This window comes from Bos indicus x Bos taurus, chromosome 10 (genome assembly GCF_003369695.1).
Source record: "Bos indicus x Bos taurus breed Angus x Brahman F1 hybrid chromosome 10, Bos_hybrid_MaternalHap_v2.0, whole genome shotgun sequence".
NCBI classification, from domain to species: domain Eukaryota; kingdom Metazoa; phylum Chordata; class Mammalia; order Artiodactyla; family Bovidae; genus Bos; species Bos indicus x Bos taurus.
In genome coordinates, this window is record NC_040085.1 from 30906345 (window position 1) to 30931915 (window position 25571).

The following is a 25571-nucleotide window of genomic DNA, read 5'->3' on the forward strand; positions in this document are numbered from 1 at the left end:
TCTCTCTACACAAACAATACCAGTGACAGAGGCAAAGAGTTACTCAGACCCTCTCCGGCACTCACCGGCCGGGATAACCGTATGCTACACTCCAGCACCCAAGCTCAGGAGCAGCGCATTAGAAACCTGCATGCTCAGGACGGTAGCCTCCCCAGTGTGATTATGGACGAGTAAGAAGATTACTGGGGCTTCCCAGGTGGCTCAGTGGTAAAAAATCTGCCTGCCAGTGCAGGAGCCTCAGGAGACCCCAGGGTTCGATCCCTGGGTCGGGAAAATCCTCTGGAGGAGGAAATGGCAACCCACTCCAGTATTATTGCCGGCATTATCCCGTGGATAGAGGAGCATGGTGGCCTACAGTCCATGGGGGTCGCAAAGAGCCGTTGGTGACCGAACAAGAAAATAACCAGGACAAAGGAAAGGTGAAGCCCAAGGAATTCCTTGGAATCTTCTATCTGTGCTACCTGTGTGCCATGTTGGCAGCATGCTGCCCACTATCACCTATCACCAGTTCCCTTTTCACAGGCATGTGCACTGTTCCCTTGTGTAAACTTTGAGTTCCTTGGGGGAAATCAGGCCTTCTTTTTTGCATCCATCATGCTCAGCACCCAGTATATTGCCATGCTCATATGACCTTAGTAAATCATTGCTTGATTGAAGGCCATCTTAGGACAGCCAATGTTAGCAGTGTCAGAAACACCTGGAGGGCTTGTTAAGCCAGATTTCTGGGCCACATCTGAGTTTCTGATTCACTCAGTCTCTAATAGGAACCAAGAATTGGCCTTTCTAGCAATTTTCCACGTATTCTATAAAATTCTTCTTTAACTCTCTTGGTTTCAACTGCAGTAGTAAATTTCAGCTGCTAGGATTTAGCCAACCTTGGAATCCAAATAGTACTGGCTGGTCAGAAGTTAATGGTGAGTGAGGGAGGGAAACTGAATCCAAAAATGCAGGAAGACTGGATATAGAAAATCATTGTTTGCAACCACTAATGACATAATTACTGCAGGCAATGATCATCAATGATTGATAAAACTATTAGGTAAAAGGTTGATGAGAACTTTGGATGGATGGATCAGGTGGCCAACTTTTTAACCTACTGATGAATCTTAACGTCACTGAAAGTGGGCCACTGGGCATAATGTGCCCTCTGATATGATGCCACTGAAAGTGTAAAACACATCCTAGGAAGCCTTTATAAAAAAAAATTGAAGCTAAATCTAGTCAAGCGTCTAGCTCTATCATGTCTAACTGCACTAAGGGACTATTAATTAAATATGTGGTCCTGATTTGTTTGTATCCTGATTCAAACAAACCTACTGTAAAATGATACTTTTTGAGACTGTTTGGAAAAACTAAATCTAAAACACACACTATTAAGTATTTTTAAAACATTTTTTTGTGTATGGGGAGTTCCCTGGTGGTCTAGTGGTTAGTATTCAGTGCTTTCACTGTCATGGCCCACGTTCAGTCTCTGGTTGGGAACTGAGATCCTGCAAGCCGAGTGGTGCAGCTAAATAAACAAGTCAATAAATAAAATGTGTTCTTTTTAATGTTTTGGGTATGGATGTGGTTCTTTTTGAAAAATAAACTTTATTTTAGAATAGCTTTAGCTTTACAGGATTATAAAGAAAGAAACATTCCATTTATCTTAAACATAGTAGCATCTATCATTAATATGGTAGGTTTGTTGGTATTAATAAACCAATATTTGACATAGTATTACTAAAGTCCATACTTTATTCAGGTTTCCTCAATTTTTCCCTAATGTCCTTTTCCTGTTCCATCCAGGATACCACATTACATTTCATTGTCATGACTCCTTAGGCTTCTCTTGGCTTTCACAGCTTCATAGAGGGTTTTTTGGGGTTTTTTTTTTTTTTGATGACTTGGACACTTTAGAATAGTACTGGTAGGGTATTTTGTGCCATATCCCGCCAATGAGATTTATCTGATGATTTTCTCATGATTAGACTGAGGTTATGAGTTTGAAGTCCTCCCCCTCTTTGAGGCTGGAGTACCTTTGTAATATTTAAATTATAAATTATTTGTAATTCTGCATGGGAGATTTGTCTATGCTCTCCATGAATTAACTTCTTAATTTACAATATACTTTTTAATTATTAACAAATTATAGTCATTCACATATATTTATATTTGACCCTTTGATATACCGCATCATTGTGCGTGTGTGTGTGTGTGTGTGTGTGTGTGTGTGTGTGTGTGTGTTTGGGCCATAACGTGTGGCTTGTGGGATTTCAGTCCTGTGACCAGGGATTGAACCAGGTCCCTCACTTTGGAGTCCTAACCACTGGACAGAATTCCCTGTGTGTATATGCTTGATTTGTGTTTTCTGCTTTTGTTTTTGAACACTTCCTTACTTTCTGGTACTATAAAATGCTCCAAACTCATCTTGTATATTTCCTGCCCCAGTCCTAGAATCAGCCATTTCTCCAAGGACCCTTGGTTCTCTTATATTGGAAAATGCTATTAGAAACCAAGATTTGGAATAAAAAAAAAAAAAAAGAAGAAAAAAAAAAGAAACCAAGATTTGGGTGCTAGATACACTCATTGCTACTGGAGTGTCTTGCTTTTGGGTCCTTCTCAGCTGACAAAGGGAATATGTGTGTATGTGTAACATATACACATGTTGATAAATATTTCTATATGTAACTATCTGAATCTATATATGGGTGAGTTTTTTAAAGCCTGTTACATATACACAGTGTAATATTTACAACTGAAATTAATTATATGGCTAAGATTTGGTTTTAAAACTCCAGCAAAAGGATAAAAATAAATTGGAATAATACAACACAATTGGCTAAGATAATCATCGAATAAGAGTAAAGGGTACTTTGGGGATTCATTATACTGTTTTACTTGTGCGTATGTTTAAAATATTTCACAATAAAAGTTTTTTAAAATAGCCTAAATTACCATGTAGCTATTAAAGCAGCTCAAAAAAAGAACTATACAGCCAGATACATGGTATTCACACACACATACTTACTACACTTCTTCTCAGGGCTATCCCTTAGTGAAATTTTGAAGAGTACAGTTGGTTTTTTTTCCCACATATTTGGACTCACTTGCTATTTCAGAAACCCCAGACTTACTGCTCTCTTCCTATTTCCTAAATCTACTTTTGGGAAAAAATCTGCTCATTTGAAAATCCCCCTTTCAGAATGTGGTCTCTCCTAGAAACTTACTTTTTTGCTTTATCGTCAACCGAGCAAGGTGTGGCACTGTTTCTGGTTTACAGATTTCAGGCAAGGGGCGTGTGGCAGGTACAGCAATAGTCCCCAGCGCCCGTGACATCACACCTCCAAACCCCAAAGTCATAGATTCCCTGCTTCTCTAAGGCAATGAGGAACAGATTCTGTTGGCTGCCCCATTCCTTAAAGGAAACTTCCCAACTCTTAACCTCTTTAACCAGTAGTTGGGAAAGAATATAGCCTTGCTCACAGGGCCAGCAAGACTGCCATGACCCCGTGACTTGGTTCTCTCATGGAGGAGGAGTCCTAACTCTGAGAAAGCTGAAGCAGCTACTTCCTGAGACTGCTAGAAATTATTTTCAAGGTGTTCTGCTGCTATGGGCAGGTGGCTTTTATTTCTAGTTTTGTCTTTATCTTCTCTTGCTCCTTGACTTCCTTGGACAGTCATGGATTGTAAAAGGCAGAGAATGGGCAGATACTTATTTCACATGAGTAGGGTGATGCCAAGGCCCAACCTGGCTCCATGCATAATAAGGGGCTGCTGCTGGCCTTTCCTCTCTGGTGGGATAGATCATAGCTGGCTCTGCTTCTGTTTTGAGAACAGGAACCACTTGGACATCTGCTCCTATGTTAGGTCAAATACATTTCCAGTTGATTTGATTAGTTTCCTTCCAAGCAATGCATTTACAAAAGGAAGGGAGATTTTTGCAGGCATGTATTTGCACAGGCAGCCAACCTCCTCCAGTCACACACACACATCCTCTCCCCATCCACCCACAAAGCGTCAGTCACATTTAGGGTTTGCACAAATGCACACCCTCCCTCATACATCATAATGCACACCCTCTCACCCACCTACACACCTCTTCCACAAAATCACACCTGCTCACATATCCTTAAAGAATGTTTCTTTACTGTGTCCAGAGAGACAGAAAGACGGGTAAGAGTGGGTTGTGAGGGCTCAGGAAGGCAAGCACTCTATGCAGGAGCACAAAGTCTGAAGGCCAGGACTCCACTGTCCTCCCTACTCTGCAAGCAGAAATACTAAGACTTGAGAGGGGTTCAGAAGCAGGGGTAGAGGAGGCAGGCATTCCAGTCACCAGGCCCCACAGGGACAGTACGCTGCCCCTCAGGCTGGTACCTGAGGTAGGAAGTTTGTCAAGGCTGTGAGAGGATAGAGACTTCCCTGGTGATCCAGTGGTTAAGACCATGCTTCTAATGCAGGGGAATGGGTTCAATCCCTGGTAGGGGAACTAAGAGCCCATGTGCTGCCTGGAGTGGCCAAACAAAGGAAAAAAAGGAAATAAAGAGTGTGAGTGGAGAATGCAGAGGCATGTGCTCCAGAAACCCATTTTGCCTGGTGGCCAAGGAGGGTCCTTGGACTGGAATTCTCATCAGAGTTCAGGAAATAATGGGGGGCAGGGTTGGGATAGGGGAGAAGAGGAAGTTAAAAGGCCAGGTTTGGGCTCCAAGTTCAACATCCTCTAGGAGCGGTCTTTCCAGTGTCAGCCAGAGTCAACAATTTCCTTTCATTGGAAACTTGAAGTCGCCTCCAGAGAGTAGAGTTGGAGGAGAGGACCTTGAGAAATGACAAGTGCTCAAGTGCAGGGCTGCAGCAGCCACTCTGCTGCAGTAGCCGCGGCCCGAGTGAATCTGGCTTCAGCCCTAGACTATTGCCTGCCCTGATCCGACTCAGCGCGAGCTCCGAAACTGTGGATTCTGGAACGGATCTAGACTTTTCCTTTAGGAAAGAGTCCCAAAGCCGACCCACAGCGCCTCAGAAGACTGCCTGAGCTCTCAGTTAAACGGACACTCAGGCCCCCGCCATCCAACTCTGACAGCACTTTCCCTGTGCTGCCGCCTGGGGGCGCCCCCAGCTGGGTCTGAGGCTGCCGCCAGAACTGCTGTTGTTATCATTAGTATAATAAACAAACAAGCATTGATGGGGCCAAGAGGAGGAAGAGGCAGGCCTCTGCTGCTCAGAAGGAGAATCCTTTGAAAGATCTAATGAGGCTTCAGGGAAATGGAAGGTGAGGAAGAGGGGAAAACGAGTGGCTTGTCCCTCTTCCCCACCCAGTACTTCTGGGACTTGCCCTCTGGAGTTCTGGTCCCAGGGACCCCTACAGGCAAGGGCAAAAGGAAGGGGACATTTGGTAAAATGGATTTGGAACCAGCTCTTTATCAGCCAGACAGGATGTCTGTGGACACAGCTACCCCTTAGATTACTGGTAGTGGGGCAGGCCAAGCTCTGAGGCAATTGTTCATTCATTTAACAAGCATCTGTCTATTTATGGAGTGCCTACTATGTGCAAGGTAATCTACTAATAATAGCTAATGTTTTATTGGATATTGTGAGAACATAGCCAACTTTCACATCACATCCTGAGGGATGGGGGCTAGAAGCAGAGGGAGCAACTGGGAAGAATGACAGTCCCCCAAAGATGTGGGCCATTGGGCTTTAACCTATGTAGTGTAACAGTGGCGACAGCGGATAAAACCAGAGGATTACCAAGATCTCAGAACTCAAGACTCAAGGCCCAAGGTCTTGGAGATAAAGGGGTGGAAAGTGGAATATGAATACAGGGAATTTGGGTGAAAAACTCATGAATGAGGCATGAAGGTGTGCTAGTAGGTCCTGTGGGGGGAGCACTGAGTCACCACAATTTCAGGGCCTGATGGTTGGAAGTATCCAGGGGAAATTTTCTGTGCTGAAAGGAGGGTGCTGGGTTCTGTGGTCGGAGTCTGGACAAAAGTTGGGGTATGGTAGAGGTTTCTAGGAAGGTTTTGAGGGAAGGATCTAGAGTGCTGGGTTGGAAAAGATGCTGGGGTGTATTTAAGGAAAGGAGGGGCGTGGCTGGGGTGCTCATCTAGGGGACCCAGCCAGGTCCTTGGGTTCTGCACTGGGGTATTCTCTGGGACCGCGGGTGCCGGCCGGGGCTGCGGAGGTCTGTGGGTGGAGGTCGGCCGGAGGCCCGGCTGGGTGGCAGCTACTAGGTTGGTGCTCGGAGCGAGCCGCCCGGGGTTCCGCGGGGGGGCGGTACGAGCTCGGGCTGCGGGCGGGCGGGCTAGCCGGGGAGGAGGCGGTGGCTCCAAGAGGAACATGAATCAGCGGCGGCGGCGACGGCGGCGACGGCTGTGGAAGGAGCGCGGTGGCCCAGGAGCGGCCCCGGGGACCCCGCGTGGCTGACAGCCGCCGCGGCGACACAGCGGGCGCGGGTCTCGGAGCCCCAGCCCCAGCGCCGCCCCCCGGGCCGGCCCCCGTCCCTCCCTCGGCCCTCCTCCTCCTCCTCCCTCTCTTCCCTCCTCCCTGGTCGCTCGCGGGCCGGGCCCGGCATGGTGCGGCGTCGCCGCCGATGGCGCTGAGGCGGAGCATGGGGCGGTCGGGGCTCCCGCCGCTGCCGCGGCCGCCGCCGCCGCCGCTGCTGCTGCTGGCGGGTCTGGCGGTTCTGCTGCTCCCCGAGCCCGCGGCCGCAGGTAGGGGCTGCCCGGGGGGCGGCGGAGAGCTGGGGGCTGCGGAGGGGCGCGGCGGGGATCGGAGCCCGGCGACTGCAGCGGGGCGAGCCCAGGGCCTGGGCGGGCCGGAGATTCGAGCGGGGGGCTCCAAGCTGGAAGGCCGAGGCTCGGGGGCTGGGGAAGGGGACTCAGCGGTGGGTTCGCTCCGGGATCTCGGGTCAGGATCCCCACCCCCCAACTTTCTCGCGTCCGGGCTCTTCTAGTGGGGTTCTAAGGAAAGGAGTGGGGCTCCGAGCTGAGCCGTCAGCGGGGGATGTTAGGGACTGGCTTTTCCCGCCTCGATGTTCTGAGTTGTTTGTTCACCCCTCCCAGTCCCAGGGACCCCAGTCTGCTCGCCCCACACGCGAAGGTCCACCCTGAAGCCACTGGGGCTGGGACTCAGCACCCACAGGACCCCTACCTCATGTTGGTACAGGGGCTTTCACAGTGCCCAGTCACAGAAAACACCTGGGCATACTCGAGTGCCTCTGCCTGCTCTGAGCTTCCTGAAACCCAGGCATGTTGGAGATGATGGACTGGGGCAGAGTTGCTGGTGTTTGCTCAGCCTTGTGTTCCCACACAGCCACTGAGGCATTTGCCTGTGGCTAGAGTGCTTCTTGCAGCACCCGGGATCCCTAAGTTCACACTACACACCCCTGGGACTGCCTGTCCTGTATGGGGTGTAAAGCTACCCGTCTTTGCCCTGTGACTGGTCCTGAGAAGGTGAAGGCAGTAGGAAGTGACACCGGGCAGAGCAGCAGCCCACCAAGCAGGTACCTTCTTTTCAGACAGCTTTCCCCGCTGCCATATCAGCATCTCAAAGGAGGAAAAGGAAGGGAAATAGTGACAGGAATTTACGAGCGGAAGAGTTGTGTGTATCTTAGGATCAGAGAGCTCAGAAATTTGCCTAGCATCACACAGCAAAGGGCAGGAAGAAGCTGGACTGGGTTTCAGTTATATGGATAGTTCACCTGCCCCTCTCTGCCTCACTGCTTAAAAACACACAGGAGGAGTGTGTGTGTGTGTGTGTGTGTGTGTGTGTGTGTGTGTGTGTTCAGAGGTAGTGTTCGAGAGGGTGGCCCCCTGTTGGTGTGACAGTAGCTCAGGGGTCTTGGGCTCAGGGCCCCTCCCTTCCCTTCTACCTCCTACCTTCCTAGCACCCGCCCCTGCACACGTTCAGGTATTAATAGAGCGGCCGGCTGCCAGGAAGGCTGCCATGTGTTTGATCTGACGTGGTTTTGCAGCCATATGTTCTCCACTTCAGGGGAGCACCCCCTCCTTCCCTTCCTCCTTACATTTGCCAGAGGCGGGGGTGCAGGAGGATGCCAACAGCAGAGCAGGGTCTGGGCTGTCACCTTGGGTGGAGAGCTGGCTGCCTGTTGCACTGACTGGGTACAGCAGTGATTCCGAGGGTAGTACCTGCCCCAGGCTATGAGGGCGCCCCACTGTTGCAGCCTGGCTTGCTTTCCTTTTGGTGGTTGGGCCCGACTTAACATTGCCCAGCAGGGAGGCATGGGGAACCGGTCACTTCCTTACAGCTGGGAGGAACTTGGCAGTGGTAGAAATGGTGCCTGGAGAGCTTGTCGTGTTCCTTCCCGCAGCCCTGGTTAGGCCACCTTCCTTCCCACACTGTCCTGCCTGTGCTGCCTTGGCCACTGGCTAGGAATGAGCCTTCTGACACAGAAACTAGGTGCTAGGAGAGGATGGGGGATATTTCCAGATGCAGGGTGCCTGTCAAGCAGAATGACACATTCTCTTTCCCACCTCTCAGGCCTGAAGCTCATGGGGGCCCCAGTGAAGCTGACGGTGTCTCAGGGACAGCCGGTGAAGCTCAACTGCAGTGTGGAGGGGATGGAAGAGCCTGAGATACAGTGGGTGAAGGATGGGGCTGTGGTCCACAGCATGGATCAGGTGTACATCCCCGTCAGTGAGCAGCACTGGATTGGCTTCCTCAGGTGCAGGACTGGGGGAGGGTGTGGGATGCCAGTCTGGGGGCATGTTGTGTTCTTGCCATGAGATTTGGGAGCTGAGGGCAATGCTGATGCCCAGAGGTCTGTGGTTTGGTTTTGTTTTTTAAATTCGGCCACCTGTGGCTACTTCCAGAAGTGGGGGAAGGCTGAACCCATTGAGTCTGCCCAGCAGAGCTGCCCCCCTTGACTCTGGGAGGCCCTGTGTCCTGTTTCCACAGCCTGAAGTCAGTGGAGCGCTCTGATGCGGGCCGGTACTGGTGCCAGGTGGAGGATGGTGACGAAACCGAGACCTCCCAGCCAGTGTGGCTCACGGTAGAAGGTGAGGAGGCAGAGCCACAGGGGTGTGTTGACCTGAGCAGGCGCTGTCTGCTAGGGACCACACCTATGCCCAAGGAAGCTCAGTGGAATCTGGGCGGCCGCATTGCCTTCTGGGACCCGACTGCACCAGACTCCAGGCCCAGCCCCTACATGCAAGACCTGGGGATTTGAGAGCCAAGGGGATGGACGGCTAGGACCCATCATCTATGGGGTGCAGTCGAGTTCCAGTTGTCTGACAAACAAGCCTTGAGCACCCATCTGGGGCTAGACCCTTTTCTGCCAAGTGGCCAGGCCAGGAGGGGGAGGACTGGGGGAGGGGAGGAAGGCTCCACAGCTGCAGGAGCCCAGAGCTGTTGAGCCCAGGAAAACAAAGTGACTAAGAAAGTAACAAAGGCCCCTGAATGGGATCTGGGGCTTGCCAGCAGAACTCTGCTAAAGCTCCCGCCCACTCCCCTTCCTTGTTGCCCCTCCCCCAGCTCCCCACCGTCTGCCTCTTCCCTGGCTTTGAGAAGGGCTGTTAGAGAAGGGAGAATCTGTCTCTCAAGGTTCACTCCCCACCTGCCTTTTACCCCTAGGTGTGCCATTTTTCACTGTGGAGCCAAAAGACCTGGCAGTGCCGCCCAATGCCCCTTTCCAACTGTTTTGTGAGGCCGTGGGGCCCCCAGAACCTGTTACCATTATCTGGTGGAGAGGAGGCACACAGGTTGGGGAACCAGCTCCCTCTCCTTCCGTTTTAAATGTCACAGGTGAGCAGCCTCCGGAGGGGCTTTGAGCAGGGGTGGTGAGGCTGGCAGAGTTCAAACCTGCTTCAGTCACTAAGCTTGCTGTTGTGAGTGTCCAGAGTGCCTGAGAACGTGACCTACACCATTACTAAGCTCATTAGTCAGGTGTGCTAGACTGGCTGGGTGGGCTGATTTGTGGTGAGCCTGCTGTGTGTGCTTAAGGAGATGCTGGAGCCTCTTGCCTTTGTTCACAGCAGGCTAGTTCACAGCAGACTAGGCTGTGCACAGCTGGCCCTGGGAGGTGAATGTGTAGGACCAAGGGCACCCATCCCCCCCACCCCTCCCAAGGGAAGGAGCCAGGAACCAGCCCACGCAGAGCTAGGAGGAGTGTCTGGCAGACTTGTCTAGAAGACAAGTCTCAGGCTGCAGAGTTGGGGATAGTCGTGGATCGGGGAGGAAAAGGGGGAAGGGGGAGCCAGCGCACAGATAAATATACGAGCCTACTCGTCTAATGGCCCTTTCCAGAAAATCTCCAGACCTTTCCCAAACAACTGTATCTGGCCATGTCTCTACACAGTTAAACCAAAGCCACCATGCCTGCACACCCACATGGACCCCAAGATGCCCAGGCACACACCTCAGGCCCTTGTGAGGCTCAATTATGTGTGAAACAAAGTTATTGTTTCTGGTGGAGGCTTGAACTGGCCGAAAAAGATGGGCATCTGAGCTTGGTCTCATGTACTGCAAATTGGGAGGGATGGACACTGATTTGCCAAGTCCCTTAGGAATTTGAAAAGCGATGAACTGCAGAATCGGTTGGAAGTGAGGGCAGGTCCCGTTCGGGAGGCACTGTGATACAGCAGATGAGAAGGGAGGTCGGGTTCAGTTCTCTCTAGAAGTGCGTGGTTGGGACCCTCAGGCAGCCAGCTAGATAATAAGCACTCACTGAACTCCTACTCCACACACCACACTGTACTAGGCACCATGGGGGACCTAGGACAAAAGAAGGAGAAGCCATCGGTCCAGCCCCCTAGGAATTAGTATAATTGGGGAGACAAGACTCGTGCCATCAGGAGCAGAGAACTACTGAAAGGCAGAGAATTTGCAAATAGAACAATGTTTTGGCACAGAGCAAATACAGAAGGGCTCTCTGGAATGTGCAAAGGAGTGACCAGAAAAGGGAGGCAACTTTGTGCTGTCTGCCAGAGATGGGATGCCAGAGGTGGGGGGGGTGTCACATGTCACATTTCTCAAGTGTTTTACTGTGCACTTTACATATGTTACATCAGTTGGTTCTCACAACTCTGCCATTCAGGAGATGAGAAAACAGAGCCCCAGCCTTGGGATTTATATCGCTGTCCCTATGGTCTAACCCTTTCTTTTGGCTGGAGGGTATTAAGCTAATCAGACCCAGAGCCTGGCTATCCCCCTTCCCCAATCCCAGACTGAGTGGGAGTTGATGCTCAGGGCATGCTAATTAAGGTTTTCTGGCCCCAGGGGTGACCCAGAGCACTGTGTTCTCCTGTGAAGCTCACAACCCAAAAGGCCTGGCCTCTTCTCGCACTGCCACTGTTCATCTTCAAGGTAGGAGGACCCCAGGAAGTGAGGGGCGGTGAGGCAGAGGCCCTCTCTGCAGGCTGTGGGTGAAGTTAGAATTGTTTGGTGTTCCAACTCGCCTCGGTCCTGCTGGGATCTGGGGGATGAGGGGTTAATTGGCATAGCTCCATTCCTAGTGGGAGCACCTGAGACCCTGCCACGGCTGCGATGAGAATAGAAACCTGACGTCACAGCAGATTTCCCATCTCAGAGCAGAGTCCTTAGGAGGGAACAGGGGAGGGAGTTAGCAGGAGATGGTCAAGGCTCATGCCCAATCTTGCTTCTCCAGCCCCTGTGGAGGGAATAGGGGTGGGGGAAACAGCCTAGCAGGATGGTAGAGGCCCAGAGGGCTGCTGTGTACAGTGGGAGGGGTACAGAGGGAGAGAGCGAGCTGATGTATGCTCAGGAATGGGCTGTGGCTGCAGGGCCAGTTGCCTCTCACTGGTATCTCCCAAGGCCGAGATACTGTGTCTCCCACCCATCCACGGTCTTATCCTATTCCTTGATTAGACAGGGCTCTTGATTCAGGGAGAAGCGACCTATCTCCACAGCCTAGGCCCTCTCCCAGGTTTGAGCAGCTATCTGCTACTGGTTGCTTGGCTTCTGTATTACTGTGGTCCTGGGAGTGCTGAGTGGCCATCATTTTGGTGGGGGAACCCTAGGGAGGGACTCATGGCTCGACTCCCATACTCTCTCCCTTTCTCTATCCTTCTTGGGCACTGACTCTAAGTCCCCATCTGCAGCACTGCCCGCAGCCCCCTTCAACATCACAGTGACGAAGCTCTCCAGCAGCAACGTTAGCGTGGCCTGGATGCCAGGGGCTGACGGCCGAGCCCTGATCCAATCCTGTACAGTTCAGGTAGGCTGAAAGAGTGGGACAGGCTCTCCTGGCCATCCTCCTTCTGGCTGTCTTGGTGGCACTTTGTTGACAGTGGTATCACATTTACCTAGTCTTGCCCTCGGGGCTTGGACTCCACTATTCAGGTGTCATTCCCTTACCAGGAACAGCCCTGGCCATTGCCCCTTATCATAGGGTGCTCTAGCAAACAAGTGATGGCAGATCAGTTCAACCTGTGCATTCTTCAGGCTAGAAAACGGATCAGTAGATCAGACTGGGGATACCCTGGAAGAGTTTTACTTATGTGGGCAAAACCCCAAAGCTTTGATTTATTTGATGCCTGTACTCTCAAGCTCCACACCCCAACTCAGGCCTCAGAGGACAGGGGCCCAGAAGAGGTCCTGCACATTAGAGAGTGGGAGGGCCAAGTAAGGTGATCTAAAAATGAGGCAATGCCAGCTCATTCGTTTTTGTCTGTTCACTCCAAAGTTATTTAAAGGGAACCTTTGAAACAGTTCTAGGCAGTTCTCCTGGGCAGCAAAGGGCCCTCCTGGGCAGCAAAGGCCCAGCAAAGGGTCCCCCTTTAGAGGACCCCACTCTGGCCCTCCTTTGGTGGCACCTCTTGCCCCTGGGCAGGGAATATATAGGGCCAAGGGAATATACCCGTCCAGCTCACCAGGACACCCCCTCCTCTTAAATCTATCTGTTTCTGGGGCTGATATGGGGCTCCTCCCTGCTCCATCCCCTCAAGGATGGATCACACTAGGTACATGCACCCCTAAGCCCCAAGGATAGCCATCTGAGGGGGAATGGGTATGGAGGCCACTGTCCACACCCATGCACATGATGTCCCTCACGGTGCAGACCCTTGCCTGGAGGCTGGCTCTTCTCGTGCTGTCTCATTCAGGCTTGGAACTCCAAGGATTCAGAGAATTGTAGAAAAATGCAAACCTGATCTTCCGGGTTGTTTTGTAGCTTTGTTTGTCAGTATATTAAGATAGAAACTATTTTACTTAATAGCTGTTAGCTGATTTTTAACATTTAAAATCATATAAAATCATAATGTTTAGTCGTATGGTACACTGGATCTCCCCATTTGTACTCTTGCCCTGGGTTCCCAAAGTGTAAGGTGCAGGCCTGGTTCACGGTATCCCTAAGCTCCTAGGCACTTTGCCCTTGAGAAGCTCTGAGACTCTGGGCTGGCATTTATTTTTATTTTTTATTTTTTTTTAAGTCTTTTTTGAATTTGTTACAACATTGCTTCTGCTTTATGTTTTGTTTTTTGGCTGCAAGGCATGTGGTATCTTGGCTCCCTAACCAGGGATTGAACTGCACCCCCTGCATTGGAAGGCAAAGTCTTAACCACTGGACCGCCAGGGAAGTCCCTGGGCTGGCATTTAAACAGTTACTGGGTTGGCCAAAAAGTCTGGGTTCTTCTGCAACAACTTATGGAAATGTAAACAAACTTTTTTGCCAAATGAATACAAAGAGTGGTATCCACTGTAACATAATTATGCATCAAGCACAAAGGGGCATCAATTTTACTGAGTATTTGAGAAAGTGTTTCACAGAGAAAGTGATATTTGCACTGAATCTTGAAGGATGAGTTGGACTCCATTCTTCATAGGAAGAGCAGGTCATTTCCAGCAAAGGGAACAGAATTTGCAAAGACTTAGAGGTGTGGAATGTGCAGTGGGGGAGGATGGGAGGGGATGGGTTGCAAATGTCTGCTGATAGTTTTTTTTTTTTTTAATTGAAGTATAGTTGATTTACAGTGTTAATTTCTGCAGTACAGCAGAGTGATTCAGTTATAGATATATATGTTCTTTATTTTCCGCTACGATTTATCACAGGACATTGAATATAGTTCCTTGTGCTATACAGTAGGCCCTTGTTGTTTACCCATCCTATGTATACTAATTTGCATCTGCTAATCCCCAACTCCCCATCCTTCCCTCTCCCCCACCCCCCGCCTTGGCAACCACAAGTCGGTTCCTTATGTCTGTGAGTCTGCTTCTGCTTCATATATATATTCATTTTTGTTGTATTTTACATTCCACATGTAAGTGACATCATATGGTGTTTGTCTTTCTCTTTCTGACTTGTTTTGCTTAGTGTGATAATCTCTAGGTCCATCCATGTTGCTGCAGATGGCATTATTTCATTTTTATGGCTGAGTAATATTCCATTGGGTATATATGTATGAATGTATATATACACATACCACATCTTCTTTATCCATCCATCTGTTGGTGGACATTAGGTTGTTTTCATGTCTTGGTTACTCCACTGATAGACTTGAAGAGGCATAGGTTAAAGCCCCCAGTCATATCCATACCTATCCTACCTTCCATCCCATCTCACATGCCTAAGAAACCTCCCTCCCTTACCTCATTGATTTTCTGCTATTCTGTAGGTGACTCAGGCCCCAGGAGACTGGGAGGTTCTGGCTGTCATGGTCCCTGTGCCACCTTTTACCTGCCTGCTTCGGGATCTGACACCCGCCACCAACTACAGCCTCAGGGTTCGCTGTGCCAATGCCTTGGGGCCCTCTCCATATGCTGACTGGGTGCCCTTTCGGACGAAGGGTCTAGGTAAAGGACTTACAGAGCAGAGTACCTGGGCAGGGATGAGCAGGGGCGGGGCAGTGTCAGCTCCAGTTCTGAATGGAGTTGATTGAAAGAAGGTTACCTGAGAGTGGGGATCATACCTCAGTCAGCCAGCACTTCACTGAGTGCCTGCTGCTTACCTGTGAACTGGATAAATCCAGCCCCCATCCAGCAGCTCTAGTTCTAGTGGGTGGAACAGACAAGCAGAAAAGATTGGATAGTACGGTGGTAAAGAGTGCCCTAGGGGGCTCCAGGAATACCTGGTACAGAGATCTGAGGTCTGAATGAGAAGGAAGGACCCATATTTGGGGGGAAATCCCTGCAGAGAGGGCGCAGTGACCCTATAGCACAAACGTGCATGGAGTTCCTAGCAATTGGAAGGAGGCTGCAGGGCTGTGAGGAGAGGAGAGTGAAGGATGCCACTGAGGAGCAACCAAGGGGATGAAGAACAATACCCTGCCTCGCTGGGATGGTCCGGGCCTTGCCATTGCTCGCCCTTACTCCTCAGGACAGCGGGTGACAGCAGTCAGCAATGGCAGACAAACTGTTCCCCCACCTGTTGCTCTTGGAGAAGTTTAGTTCTACGGAGCCGGTTCCGAAGGCCCACATGGGCTAGTGATGGTGCACAGGCAGAGCAGGGCTCTTAGCAAGCTTCTCTCTTTGGGAACAGCCCCAGCCAGCGCTCCCAAGAACCTCCATGCCATCCGCACAGACTCTGGCCTCATCCTGGAGTGGGAAGAAGTGATCCCTGAGGGCCCTTCAGAAGGCCCCCTGGGACCCTATAAAATGTCCTGGGCTCAAGACAACGGTACCCAGGTAAGGGAAACTTCCACTCTCCAAGTGCGCTAGAGTCAGCCATCAGGGCTCCGAGGCCCTTCAAGATTCAGGTTAGTGGTCCTTGGTGAGCCTGGGGGCCGTGGTGGGCCTTCCACCACCCCTGGGAGTCTACGCCGTCCTGCCCTCTGCAGGCTGCATTGTTCATTGGAGTCCATCTTCTGTTAAGACTGCTTCCAGTGTCCACTTTGAAAGTCAAGCAGGAAGTACATTCCTGCACAAACCAGGGGAGGACACAGATAAGGCCTTCTTATCCTCTTCCACCCCTCAGTTCCCTCCCATCCCCCACCCCTGCTTTCTCAGACTGAGCCTTGTTTGTGTTCAGGAGAGGCCTCTGCAGCCTGCAGCAGGAATGTGATGACTCCCAGCAGGTTGCGTCCCTGCATCCCCTGAACCCACAGTGTTCCTAGCCGCCCATGATCCTAGTGAGATCTTTTTCTGCCTTCAGGCCTTACCCAGCTGGAGCCTTTTTCCTCAGGCTCAGTGTGGGATGGGGGCTTTTCCTGGCTGCAGGGTGAGCTGACAGTGGAGGGGACCAGGGCCAACCTGACGGGCTGGGATCCCCAGAAGGACCTGACTGTGCGTGTGTGTGTCGCCAATGCAGTTGGCTGTGGGCCCTGGAGTCAGCCACTGGTGGTCTCTTCTCATGACCATGCAGGTAAGGCCTATAAGGGGAAGTGGCCACGGGATTGAGGCTTTCCAGGGCAACCTGGACTGATGGGAGGAGATTGGCAGCACCTCCCCTCCTACGAGGCCCGAAGACTCAAGAGTCAAGCACTTGAGGCCAGGGTTGTATCCCATCCTCCATCCCCATGCCATGCAAGCTAGCACAGAAATGCCTGGTCACACTGTAGGTCCCAATAGCCAGGGCCTGTGGCTGACAGAGTAGGAACTCTTGGGTCTCCCTTTGGAGCCTCTTTCCACTCTGCTCCCTTACTGACTGAGAGGAGCCGTTGGATCAGGCTCAGTGACCCTCATTTACAGATTCTAAAGGGCCTGCGTGGTGTCAGCCCAGCTCGTGCTACTGCCCCTGTCTCCCACAGGCCAGCAGGGTGCTCCCCACAGCCGCACATCCTGGGTGCCTGTGGTCCTGGGTGTGCTGACAGCCCTGGTGACGGCTGCTGCCCTGGCCCTCATCCTGCTTCGAAAGAGGAGGAAGGAGACACGGTTTGGGTAAGGGCTGGGGACATGGAGAGAAAAGTAGGCACTGACTGAAGACCGTGGAGCTGACTCCAAGTCCTGGGTCTCCTTTTAGGCAAGCCTTTGACAGCGTCATGGCCCGGGGTGAGCCAGCTGTTCACTTCCGGGCAGCACGGTCCTTCAATCGGGAAAGGCCTGAGCGCATCGAGGCCACACGTGAGTGAGTGGTGGGGAGTCCAACGAGGAAGGGATGGGCTGTCTTGAACCTGCACCTGCCTTTCTCTTACTGATTTGACCAATAGGTTTGAACCTTGCTGAGTCCTAGGCACACCATGGAAAAAACATGTAGACCTATCCTGAGGTCTCTGGCCCAGCTGTGGGGGAGCTAAATAAAGCTCATCTCTGCTTTGAGGGTGGCTTCTGGGGTGGAGGAGGCAGACTGAGTTTTGGATCAGGACCAGAGAGGTCGCTCCCTTTCTTATGGCCTCCTCCCCGCAGTGGACAGCTTGGGCATCAGCGACGAGCTGAAGGACAAGCTGGAAGACGTGCTGATCCCGGAGCAGCAGTTCACCCTGGGCCGGATGTTAGGCAAAGGTGTGTGGGGCTGAGCAGGGACTGGCCTGAGCTGCCAGGGCTGGGTGTGTCTGCTAGCTTCCATGTCACTCTGGGGCTGTGGATGTAGGTCAGCTCCTATGAACAGGATATGCTCATAAACTCCTGGCTGCTGGACATTTAGGGGAATGGAGGCTGGGGTCGAGAAAGGCTGAGGTGTCATCACTCCTAGCTTACTTTGTTTTGCTATGAATGAGGGAGCCTCCTTCAGTGGCCCCAGAAAGTGATACTGTGTCCCTATGAAGGGTCACTGGGGAGGTGGGGGGTGGGCAGGAGGTCAAGGGGACTCACCATTGTTTGGATCGGTTCCTAGGAGAGTTTGGTTCAGTGCGGGAGGCCCAATTGAAGCAGGAGGACGGCTCCTTTGTGAAAGTGGCTGTAAAGATGCTGAAAGGTGAGTGGAGAATATCACTATAGTGGAATGAGGGTGTCACTTGGGAGGTGAAAGGGGGCTGATTCTGAAGCAGGCTCTGCTGGGCCCCTAGACTTTCCAAGATGTGTTAGTCAGCAGTAACTGGGATGCTTTCTCTGCCACGTGAATAATTCACAGGCATAAACCCACACTCCTTGGTGCCCCAGCCTCTGTCCTCTGCCTCAGCAGTGACTATCCTCTGATTTCACTTGGGGTGACTAAAGCTGTGGTTGCTTGAGTGGTTTGGCTGTCCAAACCAAAGAGAAGGCATGAGCGAGTGGAGATGTTGGACAGGCCAGCCTGTGGGGTTTCCTCCTGCTCATGACCAGACTGTTTCCCCACGCCCACGGTGGTCACGTCTCCCTCCTTCCCTCCCTCCTTTTCCCCCAGCTGACATCATTGCCTCGAGCGACATTGAAGAGTTCCTCAGGGAAGCGGCTTGCATGAAGGAGTTTGACCACCCACACGTGGCCAAGCTTGTTGGTGAGTCCCTTCTTGGGGGGAGGTAAATGTAAAATGAGGCTAAAACTGTGCTCCCCCAAGGTGCTAGGGCAGCCTGTGGGGAGAAGCTCAGACTTGCCTGGTGAGTAAGCAGACACCACAATAGCAAGGAGGGGCGTGGCTGAAATCTGATCAGGCTCCAGGTAAGGAGCTCAGTTTGTAGACCCTGTAGGTGAAGACTGCTTGTGTGAACAGAGGAAGAGGAGACAGAGAAGTTGCTCCAGAGATTCAGGGGCAGCCAGAATGACTCCTGGGGAGTCACCAGGCCAGTGTGGAACTTATGGGGAAAGAGGTAGCAGAGCCAGGGCTAGAGGTAGGACCAGCAGGTAGGGACCCAGGCCGATGCTTGGACTGTCCCTTGACATTTATGTGCCCCGCTGACTCTCCCTTGTCCCCAGGGGTGAGCCTCCGGAGCAGGGCCAAAGGCCGTCTCCCCATCCCCATGGTCATCCTGCCTTTCATGAAGCATGGGGACCTGCACGCCTTCCTGCTTTCCTCCCGGATTGGCGAGAACCCCTTTGTGAGTGCCTGGGGTGGGGTGGCCAGGAGTTGGAAAAGCACAGAAACCCTGGGAGAGAGGTTGGCTTGGTGGGCAGGGCCATTTGAGTAGGCTGGGAGAAGGTGGTCTCTAAGTCTGACCTTTATTGCTAACAGGCTTCCTTCTCCCTCACAAGTCCCCACTGGGAATTGAGGCTTAGCCAGGTCCCTTCCTGGGAGAGGAGCCCTGTGGGGCCCCAGATTGGGACAGTCTTGACTTTTGGGTGCTCTCCCTCAGGTTTGCCAAAGCTTCCTTGCTCTGGGAAGCCCCTCCACCCGCTTCCTTTCAGCCATTCTGAGGACAGTTGTTATGTTTCCTGGTCAGGGAATCCCGTTCCTCCTGCCCTGGCTAGGTCTGTCCTGAGCTTGCTGTCCTGTCTGCCCACCAGAACCTGCCGCTGCAGACCCTGGTCCGGTTCATGGTGGACATTGCCTGTGGCATGGAGTATCTGAGCTCCCGGAACTTTATCCACCGAGACCTGGCTGCTCGGAACTGCATGTATGTGAATTCTGGGAGGATTCGGGTGGGAGGCAGGAAGCAGTACCAGGAAGAACTAGCCCCCGCCTGGGACAGTATCTGCTCTGTGAGGAGATGGCCTGGGGACAGAGACACCCTGGATTTAGTAAGGCTGCGGCCTGGTGGAAGGCTGACCCCATCCTCCAACCCCTCCCAGGCTGGCAGAAGACATGACGGTGTGCGTGGCTGACTTCGGACTCTCCCGGAAGATCTATAGTGGGGACTACTACCGTCAGGGCTGTGCCTCCAAACTGCCCGTCAAGTGGCTGGCACTGGAGAGCCTGGCTGACAACCTGTACACTGTGCACAGTGACGTGGTGAGCAGGTGGCGGCGGCAGTACTGTGGTTAGCGTGTGGGTGGACCTGGAGCCTCTCCGAGGGCCCAGCCCACTCGGCCCCCAGCCTGAGGCCCCTGAGCCCCAAGGTGTGCTTGCTTGGAGACTGCTTGGCCTAGGAGGCCTAGTGACCCCTGCCCCCAACCTCGTTCTGTCCCAGTGGGCCTTCGGGGTGACCATGTGGGAGATCGTGACCCGTGGGCAGACGCCGTACGCTGGCATCGAGAACGCGGAGATTTACAACTACCTCATCGGCGGTAACCGCCTGAAACAGCCTCCGGAGTGTATGGAGGACGTGTGAGTGCCCCAGGGAGGGCGTTCTGGGAGGGGACAGGTGTTTGGGGTTTCGGCTGCTGGCTACCACCACACCTGCTGTCCTGGCGGAGGCTGCGATCCTCAGCTGAACTTTTGTGGAAATATCCTTGTCGTTAGAGGCGAGTCTGACTTCTACCCCGAACTTTCTTTTTCGTCTACGACTCCTGTTTTCTTTCTCTCCTCCTTTATCATCCTATAGTTCTTCCTGCAGCCTTTACTGATTGCTCATTTTCTCCAGATTCCGGGGAGAACCAGGAATCCCCCCCAGGGGCAGAAGGTCCAGGGTTGGGCAACAGTGCGTGCAGGTTCCCCTGTTAGCGTTCTCCACTCGGACTCCTCCAAAGCTGAGCGCTCCCTCCCCCTCCGGGAGTGCTCCGTGGGGGCTGGGAAAAACTGCTGCTCCATCGCATTCCTTGCTTGACAGGGAGGGGGCGCTGGGGGCGGGAGGCTGGGCTCCTTTCTTATCTGGGCCTCTGCTCTGGGGGAGTGAAGAGACCTAAGATAACAGACTGCAATCCCCGGGGAGAAGAGACCTAAGATAACAGACTGCAATCCCGGGGAGAAGGGCACTGTCTTCCCTGCTTTCTGGAAGCCTGGAGCCCTTGGGAGTGGGGCGGGATGGTGATACACTTGCTACTCGGTGGAGAGTCATGAACCCCTTGTGACTAGAACACAGTATCGCTAACATCAACTGGCTACTTCACAGGCATTCTTTCAGGTAATCCTCCTCTAACCCTATGAGGAAAAGACTATTATTATCCCCATTTTGTAGATGAGGAATTAGGATTAAAGAGGTTAGGTAACACGACCCATGTCACACAGCTATTAAGTGAATAAGTTGAGACTTGAACCTAGATCTATGTGATTTCAGAATGTGCTTATTAAACATGACCCCCACTATGACTTGTCTATTCTAGTATTATTCTCTCATGCCATGCAAGCCAGAGATTCCCTGGGCCCCCAGAGGACCTTTGCACTAGTACTAGGGGATGGGAGGCTACAAACCTATTTCCTGCTCTGGGGTTGGACCTCCAGAGGTCCAAGAATGGAGACAGGCAGAGGAAGACTCAGCCTGAGTGGTGGGATCCTCTTTCCTCTAGGGTAGGGGCTTTGAAGGACCCTGAGGCTGGACTGTGGGAGAGAGGGAAATCTGAGTGCACAAACCAGGGCTTCCCCCTCAGCAGAGCTCAGGGGTCAGAAAACTCTGGTCTCCCAGTGGCTGCAGCCTGCTTGGGCGTCTGAAGCCACAGAGGCTCTGCTGGGCAGTGGGGACCAGGCCCTGGCTTAGTGTCATTCAGGACTGAAGGTAGTGTTGTTAGTAGGGGGTGGGCAGGAGCTGGCCTCCCACCAGGCAGCCCGTGGACAGGCGCCAGTTGGCTCCTGGCACGGCCTTGACAGTATAGCCCAGCCCAGCCACATAGCCATGGCCTGGACCATTCCCACGACCTATTCAGTGTCTGGCATGATTTTCCCCCATCATTGGAGGCCCCTGTCAGGAGGCCTGGTATGTGGGGAGTGTTTGGGGCTTTTATTGTGGGCACAGGCAAGAAAGTCAGGCATTTGCTCTTACTAGATCTGGTCTCAGCCCCTTCCTGTTAAAATTTTTTTTTCCTTCAGCATGAGGCATTCCCTGGGAATAGGAATAAGACCTCAGGGAATCTATAAAGCTCTTAAAGTTGTACATAAAAAATGTTGCTGCCAGGGAAGGGGCTGGAAGCTTTTCTGATTCTCAAAGGTGTCCATGAATAATGAGGATTTAAGACCCCCTGAATGGATGAGGATTTAGGACAAAGGGTGAATGCTCAAATCTCACTCCCCTCCAAATAACCCTGACTCCTGGGTATGTTTCACAGGACAAAAACACTCCTACCACCCCCTCCCAAAACAGCAGAAGAGGGACTCCAGACCCTACCCACCTGGTTTCGTCACTTTCTACCTGTGTGACCTTAGTCAACTTTCTTAATCTCTCTGTGCCTTTTTTTGAACATTGGTAGGGTAGGAATCGCTTATTTCATAATATTGTGAGAATTAGTAATAAATATAAAATACTTAAAATAGTGCCAGACACACAGTAAACCCATAGTGCCAGTAAACAGTGCCAGACACACAGTGTTTGATTTATATATATTTGACCTTGCCATGTGGCTTGCAGGATCTCAGTTCCTTGACCAGGGATTGAATCTGGGCCACAGTAGCGAAAGCCAGAATCCTAACCACTAGGCCACCAGGGAACTTCCACAATCACATCTTTTTAAATTGTGGTTTCATATAATAAAGGGGCCTCTGCTTTTGAGAGGAGGACCCTTCTTCCCCTTTCTCTGGCTCCTCACTCCCTCCCCTCACCCTTTTCTCTGTCCCAGGTATGAGCTCATGTACCAATGCTGGAGCGCCGACCCCAAGCAGCGCCCGAGCTTCACTTGTCTGCGAATGGAGTTGGAGACAGTCCTGGGCCGCCTGTCTGTACTGTCCGCCAGCCAGGACCCCTTGTACATCAACCTTGAGGGGGCCCAGGAGCCTACTGAGGGAGGCGACCTGGAGCTGCCTGGCGGGGACCAGGCCAGCAGTGGGGCGGGGGATGGCAGTGGCCTGGGGGCCGTGGGGGGCACCCCCAGTGACTATCGGTACATCCTCAGCCCCGGGGAGCTGACTGAGCAGCCTGGGCATGGGGAGCAGCAGCCAGAGAGCCCCGTCAGTGAGTCTCAGAGGCTGCTGCTGCTGCAGCAAGGGCTACTGCCCCACAGTAGCTGTTAGCCCACAAGCCAAGGGCATCCGGGGCCACGTGGCTGGCTCTGCCGGCCGCTGTGCTGGCTGACTAAGCCCCGTCTGACCCCAGCCCAGGCGGCAAGGCGTGGAGGCTCCTGTGGTAGCCCTCCTGAGCTGTGCTGGAAGCCTGGACTGACCAATCACCCAATCCCAGTTCTTCCTGCAAAACTCTGTGGCCAGCCTGGCATCAGTTCAGGCCTCTGCTGGGTGGAGGTGGGCCAGGCCTGGTTGTCTAAATGCAGGCAGCTGGCAGAGGGGGGTGGTTATGTTTCCATGGTTACCATGGGTGTGGAGAGAAGTTGGGGCCCCTACTCTCCCAGCTGAGCGGCCCTGCGGCTTCAGTGCATGCATTGAGGCGTCTCTGTCCTGAGGGCCCATCTGTGTCTGTGCTTGGGGTTTAAATACCTAGGTTTGCCCCTCCTCACAAAGAGATGCCCTTGTATTATTCCCCTTTAGGTGAGAATTGGTAAGGGATTGGTACAGTCGGGTCCCAAGCCCCTGTAGCGTGAGGTAGTGGGACACTCAGGTCTGAATCGTTGTCACCTTCCCGGTTACCCATCCTGTCTAGGTCAGGAGTAAAGAGCAGCTGAGCAGATCACGGCCAGGAATGCTGAATGACATGGGCCATCCTTTGCCCAGCTTTTAAAGGCAGTGCACTGAGGAGCTGGGCAAGAGGAAGGGATGCTGTGCCCAGGAATGAATGAGGCCAGAGAGGAGTCCAGGAGCCCCTCTTCATGCCCTCCTGTCTGAGCATGCTACCATATCCCAAAATATCCCAAGACTAACAAAGGCAGCTGTGTTTCAGCCCAGTCCTTCCATGCAGCATCCCTTAGTTCCAACTTTGCCTCTAACTGGAGACCCTCTTCTGTTCCATGTCTCCAGAGATGGAGAGAAAATAGGCCTGGTGACTGGTGTGGCTGAAGGGGAGTAACTGGAGCCTAGACCCCAGCCCTGACTAGGGGAGCCTCTGGGAGTGCATGGGGCAGGCCCTTGCTGTTAGGGACTTTTCCAAGCCGTTAGATGCTGTTTAAAAACAGAAATAAATTGAAGACTAAAGACTCAAGGCTTTGTCTCTTAAATGTTTACTTTTCTTTCCAGATCACAAAAATGAAGCATCCCTGCAGAGAGAAAAGTCTGAAAAGACATATGCTAAAATATTAACAGCTGTTATCTTTACATGATGTCATTAAGGGGATTTTCTTTTTCCTTTATGTTTCCCAAGTTTTCTGCATTGAGCACAAAATGCTTTTGTAATTACAGACAGTCCCAAAGAATCTTATAGTAAAGATAATACATAGTTAGAGATGATTAGGAAAATGCAGAAAGTCATTTTAAAAATGCCAAATACCTATAATCCTACTACCATTGACCTTTTGAAAATGCAAATGTTTTGAAAAAGTGCTTTATCTTGGAAGAGAGACAAAGAGACTATTTGGCTGCCTCCTAACCCTCTATCAGACTCTGTTGGGTGTGGAGACAGCGCTCACCTTCACAATGTCGCCTGGACCCAGGAAGTGTGAAAAGTGGGCACAGAGAATGGTGAGCCTCTTGGGGATTAGAAATAAGAGCATAAAGTTTGCTTTCAAGTATTTCCACCTGAAAACTACAGAAGCTTTTAGAGCAAGCTAATGGGAATGAGCCACAGGAGGCGTGAGAAATGGCTGCTCTCTTTGTTGAGGGGTGTGGGAAGACTGGGAGGGACGCAGGTATTGCACGGCTGGCTGAGGGCAGTGGAATGGGGCGGATACTTTTTGAAAGCAAATATCCTGAAAAACCTGTTACTGGAACTCCAGATTCTCGTTCCCACGTGGATCATGAGACCCGAAGTAACTTTCAGGCTTTCAGAATCTTTCCTGCTTGTGATTAGCTTTAACTGCAGGTAATGATTTGGAGAAGGAAATGGCAACCCCCTCCAGTATTCTTGCCTAAAGAATCCTGTGGTCAGCGGAGCCTGGTGGGCTGCCGTCTATGGGGTCCCACAGAGTCGGACACGACTGAAGCAAATTAGCAGCAGCAGCAGATAATGATTATCTGTGAGGTAGTGTTTGGGAATTACTGACTGGGAGACCTTTCAGTTCAGTTCAGTCGCTCAGTTGTGTCTGACTCTATGACGCCATGGCCTTTACACCTTGGGAGATCTTTACATCTAAATAATTGTCTACTATTAATGGACTCCTGTTATGTGTCAGGTATAGTGCCTGGTGCTTCATGTATATTATCTCACTTAATACAGGGAATATGCCTATAAAATGGGACTATAATTATCCTTCAAAAGGACAGAAATGCAGAATAAGTAACTTGTCTAAGGTTATGTAACTAACAAATGGTTGATCCAGACTTTAAGCCTACTATATCAGAGAGCAGAGCCTGTGCAATTCTCCTACCACACCAGAGAGTGTCTAGAAGTTGCATTGCAATCATGTCATCTTTTGGGTGACTGCTTGTCAATAGTAGGTACCTTTAAAAATGCACAGGACAGGGGACTTCTGGTGGTCCAGTGGTTAAGACTCCGTACTTCCTCTGCAGGGGGCATAGGTTTGACCTCTGGTCCAGGAACTAAGATCCCACATGCCACATGGCAAGGCCAAATACATAATAAATACATTTTTAAAAAATACATAGGAGTTCCAGTAAGTGTGTGTGTGACAAAGTAATCTATCTAAATTGAAATTATCGGTAATTAAAATCAGTGTAAGTAACTTTTTCAGCTCAGTCTCTTTTCCCCAAGCACCTTGGACCTTGGCCCCCCTGCAACAGTCATGGGGTTTGAGGTAGGTGATAATAGTGGAATTTTTTTTTTTATTACTATTAAGTTTTTTGTCTGCACCACATGGCATGCAGAATC

At 51.6% G+C, this 25571-nt stretch overlaps 1 protein-coding gene across 3 annotated transcripts; it reads left to right on the forward strand.

The window, feature by feature from the left end:
* The first annotated feature begins 5223 nt into the window (after positions 1-5223).
* TYRO3 (TYRO3 protein tyrosine kinase) lies at positions 5224-23789 on the forward strand. Of its 3 annotated transcripts, none has more exons than XM_027553600.1 (19): positions 5224-5245; positions 8479-8662; positions 8896-8996; positions 9571-9741; positions 11215-11301; positions 12057-12172; positions 14568-14745; positions 15431-15576; positions 16108-16252; positions 16638-16767; positions 16850-16950; positions 17233-17328; positions 17660-17740; positions 18149-18241; positions 18658-18779; positions 19186-19295; positions 19471-19630; positions 19809-19945; positions 22324-23789. In XM_027553600.1, exons 1-19 carry the CDS (start codon positions 5239-5241, stop codon positions 22712-22714), a joined length of 2556 nt encoding a protein of 851 aa, XP_027409401.1. In that variant the 5' UTR covers positions 5224-5238; the 3' UTR covers positions 22715-23789. The 3 variants fall into 3 exon arrangements, with proteins under 3 accessions (XP_027409401.1, XP_027409400.1, XP_027409402.1); XM_027553599.1 differs by lacking the exon at positions 5224-5245 and adding an exon at positions 6235-6689; XM_027553601.1 differs by lacking the exon at positions 5224-5245 and adding an exon at positions 7066-7480.
* Positions 23790-25571: the final 1782 nt, after the last annotated feature.

Excerpts from the sequence above, each read along its gene's own strand:
- TYRO3 (XM_027553599.1), top strand. The coding sequence starts at position 6,569 with ATGGCGCTGAGGCGGAGCATGGGGCGGTCGGGGCTCCCGCCGCTGCCG. Across the intron at positions 18,242-18,657 it reads ACACGTGGCCAAGCTTGTTG|GGGTGAGCCTCCGGAGCAGG; the intron begins GTGAGTCCCTTC and ends CCTTGTCCCCAG. Across the intron at positions 18,780-19,185 it reads GGATTGGCGAGAACCCCTTT|AACCTGCCGCTGCAGACCCT; the intron begins GTGAGTGCCTGG and ends TCTGCCCACCAG.